This window comes from Ambystoma mexicanum, chromosome 7q, assembly GCF_040938575.1.
Source record: "Ambystoma mexicanum isolate Mex_15411 chromosome 7q, UKY_AmexF1_1, whole genome shotgun sequence".
In the NCBI taxonomy this organism is placed as follows: Eukaryota; Metazoa; Chordata; class Amphibia; order Caudata; family Ambystomatidae; genus Ambystoma; species Ambystoma mexicanum.
In genome coordinates, this window is record NC_090941.1 from 862,705,427 (window position 1) to 862,731,547 (window position 26,121).

Consider the following 26,121-nt stretch of genomic DNA (forward strand, 5'->3'; position numbering starts at 1 on the left):
CCGATCCTGGTCAGAGCTCTCCCTGAAATGATCCATAGCCTTATGGCTGGATGCCTTAGCACCCAGTGGCAGTCACAAAGCAAAAGCAGTAAGTGTCGATTGCGTAATTGGAATTAGCTGAACCCTTTCCATTGTCCTCAGTGTTTACTAAATGGAAAGGCAGCTATTCCTTAGTGGCCATGTTCAGGCATGGCCCAACATATATACCCTTAATATGAGAGTAAGTCTCGCTTGCAGCCAAAAGAACCTATGATTCCGAGTGTAAACCAAGTGCAGATTCGATTTTAAGATATTGAACCCAGTTTAGGTGTTCTCTTAATGATTTTGAACCTACTTACCATCAGGGTATTTATTTTGCTAATGTAATTCAGTCCACATGCAAAACCTTGCCACAGAGTGTGAGAGAAAGGAGACTGGGTTCAGAAGTAGCAGTAGGTCCATGAGGGTGGAAAAGACCCAGGCCTTTAGGTCCATCCTATATTTGAGGTGGCTGGATGAATGACTTACTGTGGCTTTGGAGGAATTCCAAATGTAGAGCTCGGACTAGAAAAGGTATCACCCAATTTCTGGAATGCAAAAGAGTCACCATTGGCAGGGAGCAGTTGTCTGCAGGCTGTGTTGTGCGTGAATGTGAAGAGCAGTCATTCATGCCTACCACATGTCATGTTTTGTGTGCACTGCAAAGTACTTGAGTTGTGTGCATTTTGTCATAGATAGCCAGTCGTCTCCAAGTCCAGTCTTCAAAAGCCCTAATGACCGCTGCCCTATCCCAGGTCATGTGACCAAGTTCCCACCTTCTACTGCAGACCTTAGGTTCGCCCCACATTCTTGAAAATGATTTCCGAGGCATCCTCATCGCCAGCATCTTTACCCCTGGATGGACGAAGACAAGGGCATCACCTATTTGTGCCCATTAAGACCCAGTCAGGCCCCGTGGCCGGACCTCTTTCCCTTTGGAAACCAGTACGAGATACATAACCATGTGTCTTGTGCAATCACATACCATCCCAACACTCATAAGGGCCTTCTCTCGCAAACATGTTCAACATCACTGATCCTCAAATTTCTCGAATCCTATCCAAGTCCCTCTCATCACCACTCCCCAACTTCCCACGTTGCGCTCACTTTCCTTGATACTTATCAACGCCCACGCATTTAACTTTCAAGCAGCTGAAATGGCAGTTTTATAACCACACACAAGTTCGACTCTTCATCACTAAAACATGGCTCCCCCCAACTTCCTCACATGGTTTCAACATTCTCATCTCACCCGATATAGCATCCAATGTGAACAGACAGGTGGGCTGTGAGACGTGTGGCAGTCATACATAAAACTGGCAGGCCCTGCATGGTGCACAACCAAACAACAGTAACATGAATAGAGAGCCTTACTTGTCAGTTCCTGCTATTACACAAGGAGACCACCATGTTTCATCTCATCTACCGACTACCCCAAAGGTATGGTCCATTCATGAATGAGATCACTGAAGCTTTCTCGTCAGCCTCTGTCACACACTCAACCAGCATCTTCTTCAGGGACCTCAAACTTTCAGGAACACATAACTAGCGCATTGGACTCTCTCTTCTTAATCTAACATGCACCCTGCACATAACTCAGCATGTGCAGACTCTCATCCACATTAGGGAAAGCATCCTTGACCTAATTCTCTCATCGTCCGTCCATCCACAATTCCTCAATTCATTCCACTCTACTGAAAAGACCATGTCCCCATTACTACCCTCCTAGCATCTTCTGGAAATGCTCAACGAATCCTTTAAGGACGCCGGCAGTGCTAATGCTGGCAGCACTTCCCATTCCATGATGGAGGGTCGTGCCGCGTCGCCACTTTACACAACGTTGTGATGTCATCCCTCCAAAAACCCAGAAGGATCTCAAGACCTTTATCAGAGCGGCGGTGCCGGTAAGCTTTGCGTTGCCTTTTAATCCTTTGCTTCCGCCCTGGTTGCCTTCCCTTCTTCCTCGTGTTTTGCTCTGTTACTGTGCCTTTGTTTTCCGTCATAGAGCCTTCCTTTCCTGATACTCGCTCTGAGCCTGCTGCTGCCTCTTGCCCTCTGCACTCAAAATCTACAGAATCCTCCTCCTGCAAAACGCCTAGCATTTGTTTTTCTCTACTGGTGGTTTTCCCGCACTTTGGCTCTGTGTCCCCTGGGCAGGGGTAAGAGCATGTTTCAATATCTGGGTCGCGGTGGCTGCCCATGGGACTGGATGCCTTAAACATCACAAAACCACGACCTCTTCTGCAAAGTTAAGGCGGGATCTGGACTCCTATTCATCTATTGTGTTTGGTGTGAGTGTTGAGGCCCAGTCCCCTGCGTCGAGTGCTGGACCTAAGAAGAGGGGAAAGGTTCTCCAGACACATTTGTAAGCACTTTCTCCCACCACACAATTTCTAAACTGTGTTACAGGCACTTGTGATTGCACACATTGATGGAGGAAATGCCTTCCTTGCTGGTTCCCTGACGGACACCAAGCACCTCTCAATCAGGGCTCGCAAAATCTACTATCCCACTCACTTTGGCAAGGAGATTTTGGTAAGGGGTGAGTACAATGCAAGTATGGGTATGTTTTATGCAAAAAAAGGTAGCAGGCGCCCCTCTCTCGAAAGGACATGGCATAACCTGTTCTGTGGTTTTCACCCACTGTGAGAGTCCGCAGCAACACTTTTAGCTAACTGTGCTTTTCAGAAATGAGGAATATTACCATTTTCATATCAGTCTTTGTCCCGCCCACAAGGGCAGTCCAGCACCCAAATGCCAGGCAACCTCCTTGGAACAAGAGTACCAACAGCAACCCCATACACATGTTTCAGGCTTGTTGGGCCTCATCAGTGAGGTGGATGCTTTAAGGGGTGAGTCAGTGATTTAGTCTGTTCTTAATCACCTCAAATTCACAACAGACAAAAACTTCCAAAGAGCATTTAGAGTAGAATAAGCATCCATTTCGGACTATGAGTTTTGCTTTTGGCAAGTTACAGCTATAGCATGTTTTTATCTGCTTCTGTCTGTTACGATCATCACAAGACATTCCATCTTGATGTCCTTGGTAACTTCACAAAATCCTTGTGACTAAAAGCTTGTGTACAGTGTAGATATGTTTGGCCATAGCACATAAAGTGAAGCTTGTGTACAGTGTAGATATGTTTGGCCATGGCACATAAAGTGGCCCTTGACTTTATGTGCCACAATTAATGCTTTGTTGTAATGTGTCTATCTTTCCTATCTCTCTGGCATGCTGTCCAGGATGTTTGTTTGCATGTATCAGGTAACCAGTGCCCAGAGTACGGGATGCCGTGTGAGTGCGCTGCTTTCCCTGCACTACTCTAAATTCTTTAATACACAATTATGAACCCTCCCAATGGTATGTATTTTGCCAACCTCTGAAGCCTGAAATGTAGATCCATGCAGGCTTGACACGTGGCCAACTTTGCACTAAAGCTGCAGATAAACTGGCCTTCTGTTGAATCTCAGCTACCAGTTTAATGGTATCCACTACAGAGTGTAATTTGCTTTCTGACTTTAAGAACATTCAGACATGTAATTGCTTATTTTACTATAGCTGGTAGAAGAGCTATAGCTGGTAAAATAGCTCAGTGGGTTGAGCACTGGATTCTGCAATGTATGTGTGTGTGATCTGCAGGTTGCAGGTTTGTATCCCGGCAAGGCCAACTCAGTCTTTCATCCTTCTGAGGTTGATAAAGGAGTACCAACACAGGTTGGGTAATACAGTATGTATATGGTGATATTGTATGTATATTCTTTCTTTAAAAAGCGCTTAAGCATAAGTGCTATATAATAATACATCATTACATTTGGCCTTGGACGTCTGCTTGCATTCACAGTGTTTTGGTAATATGTGTCTATACACAGATATTAATGATACATATGGGGATCCATTCTTGTATGAAATGTATATCACATTATAGTGATATCGTAACCATATTTTCTGTAGTGTACTTAAGAACACTGCTATGTGATGCCACTTCCTGTTTTGTCAAGGGGTGAAAGGTCGTGTTCCATTGCTTCGGGGTGAGGTCAAATGACAGCACTTCCTGTGTTGTCATCAGAGGTCAAGGGTCATGTGATGTCACTTCTGCTACCCCAGGCATTTTGGTGAAATTACCTCCATGATGGCCAACAGACTTTTGCGCTTTAATGTTGTTCTTCTCTTTAGGATAAAGCTTAATTGCCCTGTAGGCGAGCAGTATTCAGAATTGTTCTAAACTCTTTGCAGATATTTGAAGATTATCTAATTGGTCTCTTTAGTGCCTACATTAAGAATTTGCCAAGTCATATGGAATATTTGCCCGGTTCAAAGTGAATTTGCACTGCTGAAAAGTGACTTTGCACTGCCGTCACAAACCCTGATTCATGGAACCGTGCAAAGTGTATTTTTGCACTGTAGAGTCCGGCCAAAGTCGGTGCAGAGTTATTTTTGCAGTACAAAATGACTTTGCCCGGACTTTGCAGAGCAAAAATACAGTTTCCACGGTTCCATGAATCAGGGTTTGTGTCGGCAGTGCAAAATCACTTTTCAGAAGTGCTAATTCACTTTGAACCGGGCAAATATTCCTTCAATCCTGACTGCCATCCACTAGGGTATTTAGAGAATGTATATCTTGTACAGGGTTTATAATTAGAAGAGTACATTAACAATCGCCCATAAGTGGCACGGATGGGGTGGTGTCGGGGTTCACAGGCAGTTTCTTGCAAGGTCAGGTGCCCCATGATTTCGATACTAAGATGAAATTAAATGAGTGATTTATAATTTCAATAATCAGTGGAGCTAAATCCTTTCCATGCTCTTTCATTACTATCAAGAACAAGAGTTTCCAATGGAGAAGGTGGGTTCAAGTTAACAGCTGGAATTGCACGCCCACTGAAATGATGAACCAAGAATTAACCCCCCTTAGACCTGATGCCAGGTAATGGTTTTGCAAGACACAGTCATGTTATTCCATATTTGCATATGTTGACAATCAATGTGTTACACTATAACATTGAGGATGATGAACCATTGATCTTTTGGGTGGGGCTTAGCAAGTTTGTTTGTGAATTTTAAACAAGGTTTTGTTCCCGTTATTTGTGGTTGTTACTTAAGGAATTTTCTCCACCCTTGCTCTAAATTTTTCTCCATTAATCTTGCTTTCCTCCCCATTCCTAGCCTCACTCCCTCATTATCTTCCTTAGTTGAAATTCTCATCCCCCTCTCCATTATTTATCTCCCCATGTCTCATTTTCCATTCATAAGCACTTTGCGGTTCCATAGTCTGTCACTTACTGAGACCTCTCCTTCTCCTCTGCAGTCTTACACTTCCTCATCTCTCTTTACTGACAGTACCAAGTTCTATCATTGCTCTCTATCCATTCTTGGGTTTATCTTTCTCTATAGCTCTCGACAATCATTAAATTCTGCCATCTCTTTACCTCTCCATTTCTGCGCTCTGTGTTCCTACTTTTGACCATGCATCAAATCCTTCGCTCGTTTCCTCTCGTTTCAAGGCCCCTTCGTACCTCTCCTTTATTCTGGCTCTGTGACACATTTCATGACACTCTATATTGTGTTGGAAGTTGGTGGAGCCACATCCATATGTAGGATATTTACACAGTCACGTGGATTAGTCCCGGGAGGATAGCTCAGCGGCAACGTGCTCGCCTTGGAAGCAAGACGACACGAGCAACAAAGGTTCGATCCCCGCGTCCGCGCTTTGAAGCCTCTGAGTATTAAGCATGTTATAAATAACCCATCATACATTTCATATATCATTCCTGTCGTCAGCTCTAATTGCTAAACACAGAGTGGAGGGCGTCACAGGCACTCCTAAACCTAGAGCACTGGAAGCCAATTGTAAACAGCGATCTCAGACAAGCAAGCAAGCCAGGCTGTCAGTGTTAAACCAAAAATGAAATATTCTGCTGCATTTTGAGGGGATGCTAAAGCACAATATGTGCTTGGTTTGGGAACAATGCGTTGGCTAACCGGGTCGGGTCCATTCATCCATTCACTAATCCTCCAACCACGAAAGGCTGATTATTTAAGGAGCACATTGTGAGTAGCAATCAAGGTAATAAGTACTCAAACGGTATTCCCACTGATAGCAGCATTATATAAAATACCAACATCATTATAACTGAGTCCACATTGTATTGCCCTGGCTACATGGGTGCACTATGAAATCATGAGCTGTAATCTAAATCAGCTAACATTATATTACGACTGACGACAAATGTGCTCTAAAATGCACTTCTTCAAACATGTTCTTGGGTAAAATCCCCTCCCTTCCTCGACCCACTGCCATAGGTACTGCTATGTAATAGGCATTTATGCTGTGCCCTTTATCAACAATAGTGGTCTTAGAAAGGTAAGGGCTGTCCACCTGGACCTTAGTAGATATTTGTAGTAGAGGGGCTTGCTCACTGCACCTATGGTTTACAACAGGATCCTTGTTAGACAACACTTCCTAAAGCTACTTTTGGTTCCCACTCCATCCCTGAGAGTCGCCCATACCATTGATAGATCCAAACCGTACACACAAGTGAGAATTAAGATTTACAACAGGCCATGGTCGCACTTGCACCCAAGAAGAGTTTTCCAGCCAGCAAACAGAGTAGGTCTGCTTTGCAGTGACATGGCAATCCTTTGTTTTATAGATCAATAACATATTGGTAATCCGGCCTAACAATTCCTGGGTCACATCCACTAGTGTGGGGCCAAGTTATGTAACAATAACATCAGAGAAGGAGGGCAAAGTCAACAATGTATCTGGGTGGTGGCGACAACAAAACAAGATTTAAAGTCTCGCTACTTTGTCTCGGGAGGATAGCTCAGTGGCAACGTGCTCGCCTTGGAAGCAAGACTACACGGAGCAACAAAGGTTCGATCCCCGGGTCCGCGCTTAGAAACCTCAGGGTATTTGGTGCGTTATAAATAGCCTGTCATATCATATAGATGGTTAACAATGTGTATTTCTCTTCATTGGGCAGGAAAGTGCATCCTACTCCTTCCTCTATGGGTGGGCGTGGCCATTGCCTAATGATAATGCAATCCATCCCCATGACATATTGTTTTGTCTTCGGCAGTTAATGTAGAGACAAGTGCACCAGATGGCAACACTTCAGCTTAAAGACTCACTCAGAAGTTGTGGAGCCATCAGCGAATATATGTACCCACTTTCATTTAGTAACATTAAGCAACATAGATCAACACTCATTGTGTACACTCAAATAATTGTGACGTGCTGAGATCGTTGGAAATATAAATTGCACAGGTTTGCTTTCTATCGTTGTGCATTTTGCATTGCACGTAAACACATGCCCTGTCTGGATGGCGGGGCACACAAAACTGCCGAGAGACAGCTGTGGCAGAAGGAATGCCCATCAGAATGACGGCAGATGAAGTGAAAGGCAAGACCCCCCCTCAATAGTGGAATGTTAACTGCAGGGCAGTAAAGGCACAGCTGTCAAACTTGAAAGAAATGCGATCCATGAAATGGCCCTGTGCTCTCCCCAGCCACAGAGTGAAAATTATCCATGCAACAATGTTAAAACGCCAGCTGACCCAATATCCTTGTTGTTAATCGCTTCAGTTTTTAACATGACTGCTGTTGGCTTTTACAATCCCCTAAATAGTAGACATCGCCATGAAATGTGGTGCTGCAATCGCATGTGTTGATTTACTAGCCAGAGAAATGCTCAACTAACTATCCAGGAACTGCAGAAAACATGGTGTTGGTCATTGACTAGGCCTCTCATGAAAACTCGCGCTCGCCAGCAATCACGCCCGCCTCCCCACAGTTCTTTGAACTACTTCTCTTGGCTCTCCTCCTCTGACCCTGGTTGGGGATGTACCTCTGGATGTTTTGGAGCACAACATTTACCATGCAGGTGAAGTTTCTCCTCTGAAAAGCACTGGGCCATTAAACATGCAACATTTTAAAAATGTGCTACTTTTAGGCGACTGAACCTCAACATTGCATAGTCTACTCTTTTCACTCCCCCTCCTTTGGAGGCTGTCACTATACTTGAAATCTTATTCACTCCCCATACCTGCAAGTGTTTTCATAGACTTGAGTGGGATTACCCTCTTAATATATTCTCAAATCCTAGTAATAGTGAACCTCTGTCGAGACCAACGATAATATTATCTAAAAAAAAACATATAGCATGTCCCTGGTAAGAGATACAATTGGATAAGAGAAATGTTTTAGACTTGTGAGAAATTTGTGAACCATGCCTGAAAGTAAAGTTCTAAATTCACCCAGTGAAATCTGTTTAATGACTTCATTTCAGCATGCTTAGAAAAAGAGGAACACTGCATTGCTATGTATCAAAGCATATTTTATAAACATTGTCATTATTTTGGGCACTTACTGCTGCATATTTTACACTGAGTTAAGGTAATTGTGGTCTAAACGTACCTGTGTCTTCATCAATGCTAAATCTTCCAAGGCCGCTTCCATCCCGGATGGAGTACTGAATCTCTCCATCCCTACCAGCATCCTCATCTCGTGCGATCAAATGCAAAACACTTGTTCCAATTCGAACATTCTCCTTCACAGATCCAACCAGCGCAAAGTCCAAAAAATATGGAGTGTGCAGATTCTCATTTACGTCAACCACTTCCACCTCCACAAAGGACACAGAGGAGAGGGAAACTGGGCGGCCTTTGTCTTTTGCACGCACCGTTATGTTGTAGAACTGCTGCTTCTCATAATCAAGTTCTTTGTTCAAGCGGATCGCGCCACTAGCCTTATCAATTTCAAACCTTCCATTATAATCGTTTACCAGTGAATACCGCACCTGGCCTCCCAATCCAAGGTCTGGGTCCTGGGTTTCGAGCCAAGCTATAATGGTACCCACTGGCAAGTCTTCAAGAACCTTAGCAGTGTAGCTAGAAGGGATGAAAGCTGGAGAGCAATCATTGACATCCTCCAAAAACACATTGAGCATAACTACAGAGAACTGCTGAAGATCTCCTTCAGACCTGTCTCTGGCCTCAATTTTCAAAGTGTAATTTGCTTTTGATTCCCTGTCCAGTTGGTCAGCCACATATACTACCCCACTTGTGCTATTTATTGCGAATTTTTGTGTATTCGTCAACATTGAATAAGTGACCTCACCATTTACTCCTAAATCCTTATCTCTGGCTTCTACTTGGATTAACTCTGTACCAATGCTACTACTTTCTATGACACTGACCGAATAACTGTCCTGTAGGAAAGCTGGCTTGTTGTCATTTGCATCTTCCACATACATTTTCAGAATTTTCCAAGAACATCTCTGCGGACTGCCTAAGTCATAAATTGTAATGTTCAGTAGATACAGATCTGTTTTCTCACGATCCAATGGCAAGAGGACTTTAAGAAGCCCAGTTTCCACATCAATGCTAAAACAGCTATCCATATTACCATCAGAAATTGTGTAGACCACCTTTCCATTGAACCCAGAATCTGCATCATAGCCCTTGATTTTAAGTATTGTTGAACCAACTGGAAGGTCTTCTTTGACAGACACATCCGAAGGAAAGGATTTATCAAAGTGTGGCGCCTGCCTGTTCACTGAATAGAAGTCAAGAAACCCATCCTCAAAATGTACCTTGGCGTTGGACTTTGATTTTTTGAGTAACTTCTCAGCTAGTTTCTGTGCAACTCGGGTCTCGCGGCATGTAAAGCTCTTTGAGGAGACTTTTGCATGTACCACTGAAATGTTAACAAACATGGGGTCAGCAAAGTGTTCTCCATCTGTAGCTGTTATCCTGAGAGCAAAGCTGTTCCTTAAACCAGGATCAAGTAAAGACTTTTTCAGCTGCAGGACACCAGAGTCAGGATTTAAAAAAAATAAACCAAGCTCATTTCCAGATAATATTTTATATTTTACTAGTTCTAGTTCATCTATATCTATGGCTGAAACAGAAGTGATGTGCCCTCCAACAGGAAAGTCATGTGCAATGACTCCTTGACATGCCACTTTTTCAAACAAGGGTTTGTTGTCATTAACATTTCCGATGTGTATTGTTACATTAACCTCACTCTCATGACGATAGGGAGACCCCCAGTCTGAGGCTCTCACTATGAACCTGAAACTCTCCGGGGAAGACTCAAAATCCATTTCCTCAGATGTACTAAGAATGCCGGTAAACTGATTAATGATGAAAGGTACGGAGTTCAGGCTTGGAATGCTATAGGTAATGTATCCATTTTCGCCCTTATCCCTGTCATAAGCCAGTATTGATAGAACGCTGGTTCCAACAGGGACACTTTCATTAACAAAGCCCTCATATGAAGGCTGCCTGAACTCAGGAATGTGATCATTGGCGTCTTCCAATCTTACCGTGACCTGCGTCTGCAAGTCTCTTCCTTCGGCAATGACCTTTAGCTCATATTGATCCTTTTCAATGACATTCAGCTGCCGTGCTGTTGTGATGAGTCCAGTTTTGGGATTGATTTTAAAATATTCTGAATCTTCACTGTCTGCTATTTTATATTCCACGGCATGGGCATCTGATTTTAAATGAACAACAGCCACCACTACGCCCGGAGGGGCAAACTCACTTACTTTGGATTCATATGCATCCTTCTCAAATTGGTCATCAGTTGCTTCCTTTCTTGCGTTGGCGATGTGAACAATTTTAACTGCAGAGAATTTCTGTGGAGACCCTCTGTCTTTTGCTTGGAGGGTAAGGTTATAGCCATAAGGAAAATTGTCCCAGTCAATTTCCTTTTTCTTCTTGATTTTATAATCATTCATCCATTTCCCTTCCTTTGCTAAGTAGAATTGCTCCAGAGGATCTCCGGCTACGATTAAAACTGATTCAATCTCCCCATTGGAACCCTCATCTAAGTCCTCCACGGTAACGATAGCATACGTAGGATCAGTGTCCAATGCAAAGGGAATGTGAGTGACCACAGAAATGGTTGGCGCATGCTCGTTTATGCGTTCAATGTGAACGTAAAGCTTAGCAGTGCTGCTAACTCCGTTATTGCCATAAAGTTTCATCCCACGATCCACAGCCAGAACTTCTAAATCAAACCTGTTCTTCTCGTCATAGTTCAGGCGACCACTTAATGAAACAATTCCGTTCGTCGGGTGGACAGAAAAGAGTTCGACTTTATTTTTAAAAAAGTAATAAAATTCACCATTGGACCCAATGTCTGCATCTGTAGCAGTCACCTGAGCAATGCTAGTTCTGATAGGGGTACTTTCGGCTATTGTGACTGAGTACGTTGTGGGTGAAAACAAAGGCCTCAGGTCATTCATATCCAAAACCTGAACGTTTACTTTTGTCCAGGCTTCTAAGTCCTCTCCTCTGACAGACCCTTTTATTACTAATAAATAGTTGTCTTGGATTTCTCGGTTTAGTATGGCTGAATTTCCACCTTTAGTCCTTATTCTGAGAAAACAAAAGTCTCCAATTACAACCTCCTCTGCCTTGAAAAACCCTTCTTCATCTCCAGACATTATCCTGTATTTGATATCCCATGAGAAATCTGCTATGCTGATGCCCATTTTGCTTTGGCTGTTCAGGTAGGTCCTTGCTGCAGAGTTCTCGTAGACCGTTGCATTGTATGTGGAATGTGTGAAGTGGAACCCTGGGGACAGCGCTCCTGGAAAGCCATGGCAAAGGTTGGTTGAGAACTCAAGAACCAAGATGGCAAGGCACACGAAGGGGAGGTGTGTGCCCCCCCAGTAACCCATCTTTACATCCATGCCTTCATGCTTCCACCCTAAAAGAAAAGAAATGACAGATGCATGTTAAAAGTAGATATAAGCAGGACATATACATTCAACAAAGCCATTTTGCAATCCATATACATTTAATTCACAGTAGGGTTAGCACTTGTTTCCCAAATCCAATCAATAAACATATTCTCCGATAATCATCATCATAGTTCATGAAGCATCATCCTGAATGCCCCAAAATCGATCCACATCGCTTTTCATCACCGATACCAATCTTCCGTCACAACACTGATATTTCTTAGTACAGGAGCAGACACTATTGCTTTAGCTGACTGTTCAATTTACTCCCCTCCACAACCTGGTCATAATGTTACCCAAACTCATCCCACTGCAAGAAGATCACTGCTTCCGGTCAAATCTGATTTCTGATCTATTGTACACACTTTTGTGATCAAAGGAGCATTGTTCCGTAGTGTATATAAATAAAATAAAATAACCTGTCCAGTACACACTGATTCACCGCTGTCCTACTCACCCCGCAGACTTCCCTTCCAAAGTATCTATGCCCAGTCTCCGTACAGGTTGTGTAGTAACCTTTATGCCACCCATAAACATAATCTAGGAGTGCACATTGCTGGTTGCCCAGAACATGCGAGGAAAGTAACCGCCCCCTTAATGCAAATATTAGAGCTTTGGAAGAAATAGGGGACTTCTGTCGCATCTCCTAATGCCTTCTTATCAAGCATCCACTCTGGAAAACATTTCCTACCGAGTAATTCTCAGAACCATGGCCCTGGTGTACGGTTGGGTGCATTTCACTCCGTCTGTGCCAGGGCAGTGAAATGCACCAGTGTGTTATGTTATTGACGCATGCAAAGCCCAATTTAAAATGCAGAGTAGTGGACGGGATACTTTGGTGTGCATGGAACATGGCATTCCTTCGCTGACATTTTAAGTGGAAGAGATGCATTGGACGTCACTTCCGGGTGTTGCATTTCTCATTGGAGGGCTGGCACGCAGACTGTGTTGTTCCTAGGTACTGCGGCACAGAGTGTTTGATGGAAAATAGAAAAACAACACAGAAAGTAGGATCTGGACTATTATTACAACAGATGTGTATATTTACAGTGCATGGCTGTGGGGAACTCCCCTAATCCATTCCTACATAAGTAGGTGCAGCACTGTCATAGTGGTTCATCGTTTGGATCATTGTTTTTTGTTGTATTTGGGGTATGTTGGTATTAATGCCATCAATTTTAAGTTAACAGTGGTTTTCTGCAACAAGTGCTGAGTGTAGAGGTGTGAGGGTGTGCAACAGGGGGCTCTCCAGATGTTTTGCGCAACAGCTGTCAGGATCCCTTAGCATTGATGATGCTAACTTACCTTTGCGCCAATTTCCATGCACTCCAATTGAGTGTTTACCTCTCCCCCTGTCTGCTGAGGTGCTTGCTGCAAATGGGCTATGAATTGGGCTCATTTCTCTGGGGAAAACCTGGTGTCGTGGCTCAACGGTGCAGAATGCATTGGGCCTCATTACACGGTAGGCGGTAGCCATGGTGCTATTAGCACCATGGCTACCACCTACTGCCGTCGGAGTCCGAGTTCCGGAATAGGGACTTACCGGTTTATTCTGACCTTTCTGGGACCGGTAAGTCCCCATTCCGGGAACCATTCCCCATTCCCATTTGAGCCCCCATAGGGCTCAATGGGAATGGGGAAGGAGCAAATAACGGTACCGCTAATAGCGTTACCGTTATTCGCTCTGAAGTCCCTCAGCGGGTCCTGTCCTTAACATCTGGTCTGACCACACGTTAAGGACGGGACCTGCTGAGGGACCCCGTAGTAGGGCGGTAAGGTATTAACAGCACCGGTGCCCTTACCGGTGCTGGTAATCCCTTACCGCATAACGTGTAATGAGGCCCATTGACTCCAAAGCCTTATGTTCACTATATTGCACACTAATGCATCCAACAGGCGTGGGGAAATTCGCCAGCTCCATGACACCTTTCACACGCCTAGAATGCCTTGGGCCCCAAACTCACTTTTCTTCATGTCTTCAATTTTTCTCACTAATCCCATGGATCCGAGGACATTGTGTTATTCGCTCTAATGCAAAGTCTCTCTTCATTCATGGGGCAGCTCAGGTCCTCCTTCTTAACTGAACTTTTCTGCTTTCGTTCAGTACCAGATCGACCTCTTTTGAAAAATCAGCTCAAGCGGTCTCTCTGAGTAGAGGGCTACTGAGACTGCCTGACCAGTTACGATTAGACTGCAGAACACCAATGCGACAAACTCGCATCACGTGCAGAACTCAACGACTCCACTCAAACCAGTGCCGAAACATGGTGACACACAGCCCATGCACTTTGTGAACTTCAGTTGCGCCAGGTAGATTAAACAACGGACCTATGTGATTACTGCCAATAGAAAATAGCGAAGATGAAAATGTTTTTTTTATATTTTCGCACAGTTCAATGCAATTATTTGCAGGTGGCGAGCTCCCGCAATCCTTCCACATACGCCCCTCACATTATTTATTACCCGCAACCCACCCCCCACATATAATTGCGTAGAAATGCACAGTAAAATACTCAACATTTTCGTCCTCTGTATTTTCTGCTGTGCATTGGGGTGATACCTTAAAAAACACATTCCTGAGATGTATTTTCTTCTTGTTTTATTGAGAAACGTACGCCCTACAGTAGGTGCCCAATCTTTCCATCAGTCATTATATAATGGGCGCCCAAGCCATTTGTGTCTGCGAAACGCAGGGCGAACAGCCTTGGGAGAGGCGCCATTGGCACGTCACGCCATCGCTGGCTCAATGCAGCAAACACCTAGAGGGGCGCTCGGTGCAGCCTCAAAAGGGAGAAGTGTGGGGCAGGGGCTAGAGCCGCGATGCAGCTAGACATAATGGCGGAATAGGAAGAGCACCAGGCGGGGAAGACAGGTTTTGAGTTTGGTCTGGGTGCCGCCCCTTCCCCTTGGAACAATGCAGAGCTGACCACAGGTGGCATGGGTGTATGGGAATGCAGCATAGGGCGGGAGCAAGGTGTGGCAAAGCACGGGCAGAGTGGCCCACCGATAGAACGTCCCCACTGATGAGAAGAAAGGACTGCTGTGAACTTGTGTGTCACCATTTACACATGGACCCATTATTAATGACATCACTCCTTTGTTTATCGATTCATGGTTCCCTTCTGCTTCCAGGTGCGGTTATAATAGGTGTTCTCATAACCCACTTTCACAGTACTTAATTCACCAGCCTCGGGCGGATGATGGTGACAGCCATGCCGGGATTCGAGCCTGTGCCTGCAGGTTGCATACAGACCTCTAAAGCACTTGATTTATACAGTTTCCGGTCGGACATAATTATGCACTTGAATCTTTCTTACACTGTGCCCTGTTTACTGGGGGCTCCTATTCTGCAAATTGTGTAAGCACTGTCAGTTGACTCTCTCTGCCTGGAACTATACTGCAGACTTCTTTGTCGTTAGCTTTGTAATTCAACCATTTTGAGGACATCAGGGATCACCATTACCTGCCAATGTGTCTACTTTAGATTTTGGACAAACGAAGGGAAGCCGTCTGTTCAGACTGTATACTTTTTCCACAGCGCTGCCCAATAAAATAGTTTTACATGCATCCGGCTTCTGCTAATCCCGCCACGTTCATTAAAAGAACTGTCTAAAATTGAATGTCATTTTAAATTTGACCTTTGACTAAAATCTATCTCCATTTGTACACACGTGTATTTACAGAGAAAATAAACTTAAGAAGCAAATAGGATCCCACCCCAGCAACATTTGGAAAAGGTACAAAAATATACAATGCATAGGTGGGGGTCACCCCACCCACTCCGGATCACCAGAGCGACCCACGTGGCTGGGGGCACACAGCACACAGTGGCCCCAGCTCTGGGGGCACCCATGCCGGGTCGCACCAGCAGCCATGATCACATGGCATTAACAACCTTCAGGGACGGTGTTACCCAGCAGGGGCACCGTCCTCGTTCTGGGCCCCGTCCTTGGGCCCAAAGCACGCTGTGTGGCACCAGCCTGGTGCAGTACAGTAAACACACCGGAGCCTTGGATGGAGTGACTAAAGAGCCGGAAACGGCTCGCATCTTTTATTAGCTTGGTCACATGGTTACTGCCACGTGACCCATTACAACATCCTGGGAGCTACCATGCTCCCAGAAGGGGTGCCATGCAACACTAAATAGCATGCAATAATTTCATACTTTCACAAATTCATAAATTTAGTTAGGAAAATGTATCAAATAGCATTGGCCCACAGAGGCATTTCTCACATTTGCACGTCTTCTACACGTAAAGACTTAGGGCCTCATTAAACTACACAGTACAGGAAAGAATTGTGGTAATTCAGTTACCACTGTATTACCACCACATCACTGCACCGCCATACTACAACTTTGGTGGTAAGGTGGAGGAAAAACCTCCAGCAAAATGATGTAGGTAATTACGCCACCTTAACGCTGAAACCCTGCCATAATCTCCTTGGACCCCATAAATGGGGACTAACCCTGCCTTAACGTCACTTCTTATGCGGCGGTATTTTGGCAGATTTACCAACAGAATACCACCAAACGTATAATGAGGCCATTTGTGCATTCATCTTTTATCTTTTGAGGGATGAGACTCGCTGAGTTAACACACACTGTATGCAGTGTCTCGTCTTATTTTGCAAAACAGAATAGGATTTTTTGGCACACCTGTCTATTCCTGTGGAAGATATTTTGGCTTATCATAGGAAAAAAAACATTGGGCCTGATTTACAAAATTATTTTGCAATGGTGCAAACCCATTGAAAAAGGTTTTGTAAATCAGGCCTCATATGTGCAAAGCCTCATGCATAGCTATTACCGCTATTAGCCCACTCCTCTCTCTGAGAAATCGTTACACATTTTCTTTCTTTGCTCTATGTCTTGTTTGTAAGAGCCTAGTTTCCTATTGATGTCTTTTAGTATCTTTGCAAGTTCTTCTTGGGATAGTATACTGCACAGTTGTTCCTTTAGCTCTGCAATTTCTGTGTCAATCTTTGTCAGGGATTTGGCCAATACTTCTATGGTCAATAAAATGAGATCTAAAGAACATTTATTTATTATGTGTTCCCAAAATATGAATTTCCTTTACAAAGTGTAAGTTTTAAATAAACCTTGAATCCTCTTGGTATACGTTTAGCTGAATAGATAGATATCTGATGAAACCTGAGAATACCTCACCAACAGAGTTCTGATCATGGCAGTCTTTAATGGCTTACCTAAAGTTCATAACAATTTGTCAAATCCTCCTTTACGACCGATTGTCGCAGCAACAGACAATATCTTTGACAGACTGGCAAAGTATATTGACAAATTACTCCAACCCATTGTCCATAAAACATCTACATATTTTAGAGAAACCGTACATTTTCTTAATACACTAAAGAATCTGAGTGACCTTCCAGAAGACTTGATTCTATTTACAGAAGATGTGCAAAGCCTATACACGTCCATCCCACCTGGGGAGGGACTTGAAGCACTAGAATGGGCATTACTCAGAGATTATTTCCAAGCTGATAAAATATTTACGATATAGCTGACAACGATAATCTTATATAATACCAGAATTGGGAAAGATCATTACTTACAAATTTCAGGCACCTCAATGGGCTCTGCCACGGCCCCAGTTTATGTGAACTTGTTAATGCATGTACTCGTACGGAAACATGTACTAAAACATACACTGTGGTCCAAGAAACTACTAGCAAATGTGAGATGCATGTCTAAAAATAGATGCACCTTCCTAGCACCTAAAATACAGACCAAGGCACCTGAATTAATTCACATTATGAAATTCTCAAGACAGAGCAATCAAATAAATCGATTAATAAAGAAGAATTGTAAAATAACTAACTTAGACCCACAACTTAACAAACTCTTTCCAAACCCACCAATGGTGGCCTACACCAGAGGAAGACATTTGAAAAACAGCTTGGTGAAATCAGAAAGAATAAAGAGTCAAATCAACCATTCTTATCAAGACCAAAACAGGGCAATTTCCCAGTGTCTACATTGTGGATACTGTAATAACATCCAGAAAGGAGATCATAACAAGCATCCAAATACGGGCAAAAAGATAATGCTAAGAGATTAAGCATCTTGTGATTGACAAAATGTGATCTGTGGTCTCACTTGTCCATGTGGTACACTGTACATAGGCCAAAGCTCACACAAAACAAAGGAACGAATAACTGAACACAAATCTAATATTCGCACTAAGAATCGTCAGTAGCCAGACATTTTACAACAATGAGACATACCGTATCACCACTGAGATTTGTAATCTTGGAAACAATCAAATCACCACCCCGAGGGAGTAAAAAGAGAAATGTTCTGGATCCATAAATTTGACACATTAGATCCAAAGGGAATGAATGAGCAATTCACATTAGCACCATTTTTATGAGATTTTACATCATGGTATAAGGGGGAGCTGAAAATATTGACCTGAGTAATTTGTCGACATTAACAGATCCTCTATGCACTGAATATTTAGAATGCCAATGAAATACTGGATATTGGATTGTCTCAATTTGGAAGGAAATGGTGTACCTCTGATAATTAACTGAATAGAAGTGACTTTCATATTTGATGATCTGTTTGAAGTGGGAAAACAGGACAACTAATGTATTTTGGGTATCGGAATACATAGGTATCATCACCATTCCATTGTGAAAGAACATAATGTACCTGTAACAAATAACTGAATAGATGTGATTTCCCCATTTGATGATCTCTCTGAAATGGAACAACATGACAACATATGTATTTTGAAAATTGGAATATATAAATAATATCACCATAACCATTGTGAAATTTAAATCGCATAGTTTGAATTTTGTAATCAGTCAAAACGTTCTTTATATGTTCTGAAGAGGAGGTTAGGAAAACACAAATAATCCTATTACTTATGTTCAGTGAGACACCAAATAAAATCCAAAATCTATGACATTCTAGATTGTAAATATGGAATTACAAAGAATTTGGAACCTCAACAGGCACATGCCATTTTGCCTCGCTCCCTAAGCACTACACCTAATACTGAGAATTCTGACTTTCTGAATTATACTGATTATACATATGATTTACATTAAACAAATCTTTACTTTGGCAGCAAGCTCATAATCCATTTAAGGTTATACATTCATCAGTCCCGTAGAGAACAGCCAATCTAAACACTTTTAGTGTGTAGCTAACACAACAGCACAATGTATGGACATGAGGTTGCATAAGTAATGAACCTCAAAATGTAAATATAAACAGGAATCCCGAATAAGAGGACCGTGATAGAGCGCTAGGACGCATGACATCCCATATAACACAAACATGATGACATAATCAGAAGACGCGATATAAATAACGGCCATTTTGGACTGCGAACACAACACCGGAAGGAAAGCAAGAGATGCGGTCTAAGATCTTACTTAGTAAGTTATTGACTAACTTGTTAAATGGCTCCGATTCTGAGCCCACCCACGTAGGAAATAAATGGTTTAATAGACTTGCATCCTTTTGACCACAACCATTTGGATTCTTCCAATAGATCTCCACAGAAAACGATCACAGCGAACTGTGTGCCCACCTAAACCACGTCGTAGGAGTTAATCAACAACCGCACCAGCAAGGAGTTGAACCATGACTAAATACACACACCAATGTGAGTCTGCCATATAACAATCTTTTATTTTAAGCATCATCCACAATGTTCTTAGATTTTTAAAAACATTTATTTTACACCTACTTCCACAGGATGATGCCTGATATGGGAATTAAGAAATTCAACGTATAATTCACTGTGATAACTACCCATGGAAATATACCTGATTAGGTAAGCGTTTTCACATACTCTAAACTAAGACATAATTAATCACTGTGTACGTAAGAAGGGCACCCCTCATCACTAGTTATCACTTCTATTACAGAAAGGGAACAATGAAGATTCACAGACTGTGATGCATGAAAATCCATTGGAAGCAGGCACATGGCATAGGTTACCCGGGTAAAGAAATCTTGTATTCTATATAAAGAACAGACAAATGTATACAGAAATTGTACACCTTAAGAATGGAATAATTTATGAATATATCCCAATGTATTCTTTATATATGACTGGAAATTCTTGGAAGAAAGATTAATCGGCTCCTGAAGAAGGGATTCTCTCGAAACCTGTTGAGCAACTTTTATGTTTGAATTGTTTTATTTTTGAAATTGAACATTATTGTGATTACTGAATAATAATAAAAAAATTAAAAAGATGTTCTTGAAGAATAAGGTAAAGGAAACAGTCTATTAACAAACCTGATACATTATTGTATCAAAGTATTGACTGTCTTCATAGATAGTACTATAGGTGTGCAGGGGGCTGGAGTGTCCATCAACAGAGGATACTGTTTTTGTTTTTGATTATAAAATACATGCGATGATCTCACAGCTCATTGGAACTGATTTTATGAACCTCAGAAAGGAGTGGGGAGATTCGAGAATGGGCTTGATTGGGGTTGGAGGGTGGGACCAGAGGTGTGTTCTTCCAGGGGAGAGCTGTGAGGCCCATTAAAAAGTGACACACAGAGTTGGCTCCCCTTTTCAGGTGCCGGGGCAATTTCTTTCCCCGCCCTTCCAACCCCATAAAACAGGTCTAGAAAATGGTGCTGTTGTTATGTAGTGGTTCCATATACTGCTTGTTAACAAAGCGTTTTGCCGTTCATTTTCCCTTATCTTAGGACCATTGCAGTGGAGTAACAGGGTACATCAAATAAGAAAGCTCTGGTGAGAACCAAAAGAGTGAAGCACAGCCACTAGCTAAGACACAGTGCCCAGGGATACAAGACCCAGGGTGGCCACAGGATGCTGAGGGGCGGAGGAAGGAGGGTGTGGAACTCCTTCCAGCCCCAAAGGCGAGGGAGGGAAATTAAGCTGAAGTATCTAACTGACAAGTCAAAGTAAAACAGAGATGTGTCGTTAACTGTAAATAAAGTGACGTATAGAGAGGGATGCTTAGGGAGTTTTAGATCGGAGAGACCTCCTGTGAGGAGTAAGAGAGTATTCCTTACTTGGGGAGTAGCTAGTACGCCAGCTTAGCATAGAAATAAACTGGAGCTGTGACGTAGGTTATGCATCACCTGTAAGATAACTCCTGCCTGCTAAAGCTGCAGCCCATGTCTATGTTCGACAGAATCAAAGTATAAAGGAATGTCCAAGTACCTTCTTTCCCGGCTTCTGGGAAGTGCATCACGTGATTGGCCCTTAGGTGATGAGGTCTGGGCAAACGACGATGGGCCTGATTTACAAAATTGCTTTACAATGGTGCAATCCCATCGAAAAACGCCTTATTCACCAGGCCCTAGATCAGTGAGCTATCTTACCCACTGGGGGCAGGGCTGAAACGCCTTCGCAGCTCGGGCTCTCACAAAGAAAGACTTACTAATGGCCTAGAAATAAATCTGGATTGACACTTGATGCAGAAGAAAAAAAAAGCACGAGGGAAACGCTATAAAAAACAAATTCATTAATATCTGATTAAAGAAACGCCACAAGAGGGAAAGCAACCTTTCGATTACACAAGGCCCTCACAACATGACAGTGTATTCTGTCGCTCTTCATTACAAATCCTCCAGTTGCCTGAAAGTAATCACCAGAAGAAAGGCCACTCAGCGAGAGCCGAGTGTAATTCAAGACGGCCCCGAGCGAGCGAGGCGCAGCCACCCAGCAGAGCGCTGTGAATGGCGCTCGTTATGCCTTTCCCAGGTGCTGGGCGCCTTTCAGTGCAACGCCCGAGAACGACAAGTATCAGGTCACCGGCAAATGCTTGCAACTTGCTAGCAGGATTCAGGGGGGCTGCTGCTGCTGCTGCTGTCTGCCAGGGAGGCCGGCCTGCGGGCCGCAGGGTCAGCATCGCTCTGTGCTCCCGGGCACAGAGGCCAGGCGGCGAGTCCCTGCCGTGAGAGATGAGCAAAGGGAATTCCAGGGAGACATCTAAGCAGCGGTGTGGGGGGGGAGCAAGGAGAGGCGCGTGCCACCTTCCTGCAAAGTATGGCTCCAAGGGTGCTTCCTGCCTACTTTTCATGTGTTATGAACAAATATGCAGTAAACGAATAAATTAACGACAAGATGAATGCACATCATGGCGAACAAGCAGCAAAGGAATTATTTAGCAGTAAAATGCAAGTATATGGCGAACATGCAGCTTATTAGTTCATTCGCTGCAAGATGCTACTAAGCAACACATTATTTAGTGGCAAAATGCGTGTGCATGGCAAACATGCAGCTTATTAGTTCATTCGCTGCAAGATGCTACGTGCTTAACATGCAACACATTCTTTAGTGGCAAAATGAGTGTGCATGGCAAACATGCAGCAAATTAAATCATTAGTGACAAGGTGCTATGTACATGACAAATAGCAGCAAATCCCTTGATTAATGCCAAGAAGCATGTACATGGCGAACATGCAGCAAATTAAGTCATATGAGGCAAAAATGCATGCACGTCATGGTGATGATGCAGTAAATGAATTCATTAGTAGCAAGGTGCATGTACAGGGCGAAAATGCAGCAAATGAATTCATTAGTGGCAAGATGCATGCACATGGAGAACATGTAGCAAATTAATTCTTTAGTGGCAAGATGCATGCACCTAGTGAACAAGCAGCAAATGATTTCATTAGTGGCAAGGGGCATGTACATGGTGAACACGCAGCAACTTAATTAATTAGTGGCAAGATGCATGCACATGGTAAACATGCAGCAAAATAATTCATTAGTGGCAAGATCCAATGCATGCACATGGTGAACATGCAGCAAATGAATTCATTAGTGGCAAGATGCATGCACATGGTGAACATGCAGCAAACTAATTCATTAGTGGCAAGATGCATTCACATGGTGAACATGCAGCAAATGAGTTCATTAGTGGCAAGATGCATGCACATAGTCAACATGTAGCAAATCAATTAATTAGAGGCAAAACACATGCACATGGAGAACACGTAGCAAAATTAATTCATATGGGGCAAAGATGCATGTACGTCATGGTGATCATGCAGTAAATTAATTCATTAGTCAAGGTGCATGTACATGGTGAACATGCAGCAAATTAATTCATTAGTGGACAAGGGGCATGTACATGGTGAACATGCAGCAAATTAATTCATTAGTGGCAAGGGTATGTACATGGTGAACATATAGCAAGAGAATTCATTAGCGGCAAGACGTCATATCCATGGACAAAATTCAGCATATTAGACCTTTGGAGTCAAGATACATATACATGATAAACATGCAACAACTGCATTAATTGCCAGCAAGATGCATGAGCGTGGCGAACATGCAGAAAATTAATTCATCAGTGGCAAGATGCCATATACATGGAACAAATGCAGCTAATTAGTCCTAGAGAGGCAAGATGCGTGTACATGGTGAAAATGCAGCAAATTGACTCATTTGAGACAGGATGCATGTATGTAGCAAACATGCAGCAAATGAATTAATTAGTGGCAAGATGCATGCACATGGCGAACATGCGCTCTGCAAATAACTCAACATAACATTCATTGTATAAACATGGACTGAAAAGCGATAAGGGGAAGGAAGCTATATGCTACTATATTGGAAACAACTTTAATGGATTCAAGTTTGAAAGCCAACAGTGTCAGAAAGCAAAAGCTTGAAAATCAAAAGTGAAACACTCAATCTGTAAAAAAGGAAAGCGCCCAGTGATTGCTTGGAGAAAATAGCAAGAGCAGCGTCTGCCCGTTTTAATATTAATACAAGGAAGATTTTTTATTAAAAAAAAGAGCAGGACCCAATGTTTCACGAAAAGGAGGCAGAAGGGTAAGCAGGATGATCAGGGGTTAGTGAAAGTAGCCATTGTAACTTTATAACAATAATATGCAGCTACATGACCGGGAGGGGGCATGAAGTAGTGTGAATAGAAAGGGCATCGACACTGGAGGGGAAGGAGGGAAATCCCAATGAGCAAACTCACGCCAGAGGCATCGTCAAACCAACCGACTTACTAACCCATTTCCCCCCTTCCTCCTCCTCCATCATAACCAACGCCACTACACGTGACAAGGGGCTAGCCACACTGCACATAAACACACAGAGAATTCATCTAATGTTCACACCCTAACAACTCTGGGACTCTGGAAACAACACGAGAGGGAACACCCCTGCACATAGTCCATAAATCCATCGACTACACACAAGCACACCAACATCTATTCAAACGCCTAACAGCCATCCGCGACTCTGGACCCCTTATGGATACAACTAACCAGGAAGCACGACCACAAACCCCACCCTAACATCACACGACACTCACAGCAGCACACATCCGAGGCACTGACTCCTACCCACACAGTTACAACACGGGGCCTCCCGAGCCAACTCCCACATGCAAGACAACGCTCACAGACGCCAGTCCCTCCTGGTTCTGAACCGATCCTATCATCCTATCCTCTCTAGCACATCCCGCCCTCTTTTCTTGCAGAGCCACGTGAGCGCCTAGAGTCTGCCCTTGGGTGGTAGCGGTGTGCGGCTTGAATCAACATAACATAACAAAATTAAATTCACCACACTTCCCTAACATTTAAGAGCATAACAACATAAAATACCCAAAAAGGTGTATTTTCAAAATGTCAGTTTAGATATGCAATATTTGAACTTTGGGATTTCGATCTATAATTTTAACCGAACGCACGTGCCATCACCCAGCGTAGTGCACTTATTATGATTTGTTTTACTCTAAATAGGAAGTGATTGCCACAACGATAGGTATTCCAAACATAGTTAAATAGCACTAGGGCTGCTGCCAGACCCTGGTTAGGGAGGAGGAGGTTGCAGGCAGAAGGCAGCATTCTGCTGTGATGCTCAGCCCAAGGCTGAGTGGGAAATGGGTGCTACAGCAAGAGAACGTGACATTTCTCCCCTGGGAGAGCAGAGTATTTATGCTTAACCAATCATCGACCTGGCAGCAGCAAAAGTGCAGAGAGAGGACAAAGCCTACCCAGGCGATATCCATCTAACTATGACGAACCCCAAGGCATACTTGCCGGGCTGAGCTGTGACATGACCCACGTCTCCAATGATGAGCACCCCTTAATAGCCTCTGAATTGGGGTGAGAGATGCATCCAAAGTGCCTGCTGGTCTCAGAGTAAGGATAGGGAGTCGAAAGTACAGTGGGTTAATGGTCACACTCATTACCAGCTTTCAAAACGATGCCAGGCCCTCCTATAGTTTTGAGGCCTGGCTCCGCCCCTGAATAGCTCATAAAGATGAACCCACTTCATAAACTGCACTTTGAAGTGAATATTGTACAGAGGCGTCCAGTTCTGCTACACAGGGGGAGATTGCACGCGGTGTTGATAAAGTGTGCCAACTTGTCATGTGCATTTATTTTCATACATGCATATATTGGTATACACGTGTAAGGGACTTCTCAGTACACAAGGGCAGAGAAACATGTGACGAGTGCAACCTGCCACCCAGCACCATTTCACAGCACATTGTGCACAGTACCATTGGAGCCAAATTACGACGATAGAAAAATTCAACACACAACAGCCGTGTTCATTTGCACCTCCGGGTGCGGATGACGTGCCTTGTACCAAGCACATCTAGCTTGTGTGTATGTGTCTAATACAATGTGCCTTGGAGCTCAATGGCTACGCACGCTTCTTGAAAGCCCTGGTCGGAGCTGCATCCATTGTTTCCGTTTCACAATAGCCTCTGCTGCTGCTGTACCTGCTTCCCTATTGAGAAGGAAGGCGCGTGGCTGCCAGGGAACCACACATAACGATCTGCGCCATGAGGGGGCAGCAGGCTTTCTCTTTTACTTGGGCCGGATGCTGTAGGGTGCGCGCTGCGCGTGCTGCTGTGCGAACTTCTTAATAAAGGGCATGCAGCCCAGCTGTCCTCGTTAACAGCACTTCTCCTCGCGCGGGGGCCAGGCGGGGTCGGGCGAACTGCCACATTTCCGTCCCCTCTTTGCCCAGGCAGCGCATAAAGCTCTGTGTGAGACTGCATGTAACATTATTGTTTCTAAAACAAAACTAACACACACCGTCCGGAAAATAATGTCAGCTAATTGCGGGACGCATTTCAACAGATCCCAAGCTTTGAAAACATTGCATATGTCTTATCTGTATATGTAAAGTCCCAATTTGTCTGTGAGTTTGTGGCAGGGTTTGTGGGGTTGTGGCTTGATGAAGCGTTGTTCCTTATACAATTCCGCACTGTTTAGCCAATCTGCACTAAATGTTGCATAGTTACCTGTTGGGGCCCTTCGGACATTCCTGGCTACATGACATTTGCACACCCACACCTTTCATTAGATTTCAGCAAACGTTAAAAAGGGTTTGTG

At 43.6% G+C, this 26,121-nt stretch overlaps 1 protein-coding gene across 6 annotated transcripts in view; it reads right to left on the reverse strand.

The window, feature by feature from the left end:
* Positions 1 to 26,121, reverse strand: part of FAT3 (FAT atypical cadherin 3) — a 1,069,235-nt gene that overhangs the window by 971,767 nt on the left and 71,347 nt on the right. For all 6 annotated transcript variants that reach the window (XM_069639361.1, XM_069639365.1, XM_069639363.1 and 3 more), the window contains exon 2: positions 8,436 to 11,741. In XM_069639361.1, the coding sequence (XP_069495462.1) occupies positions 8,436 to 11,724 (3,289 nt within the window). In that variant the 5' untranslated portion in view covers positions 11,725 to 11,741. The remainder of the gene's footprint in view (positions 1 to 8,435; positions 11,742 to 26,121) is intronic.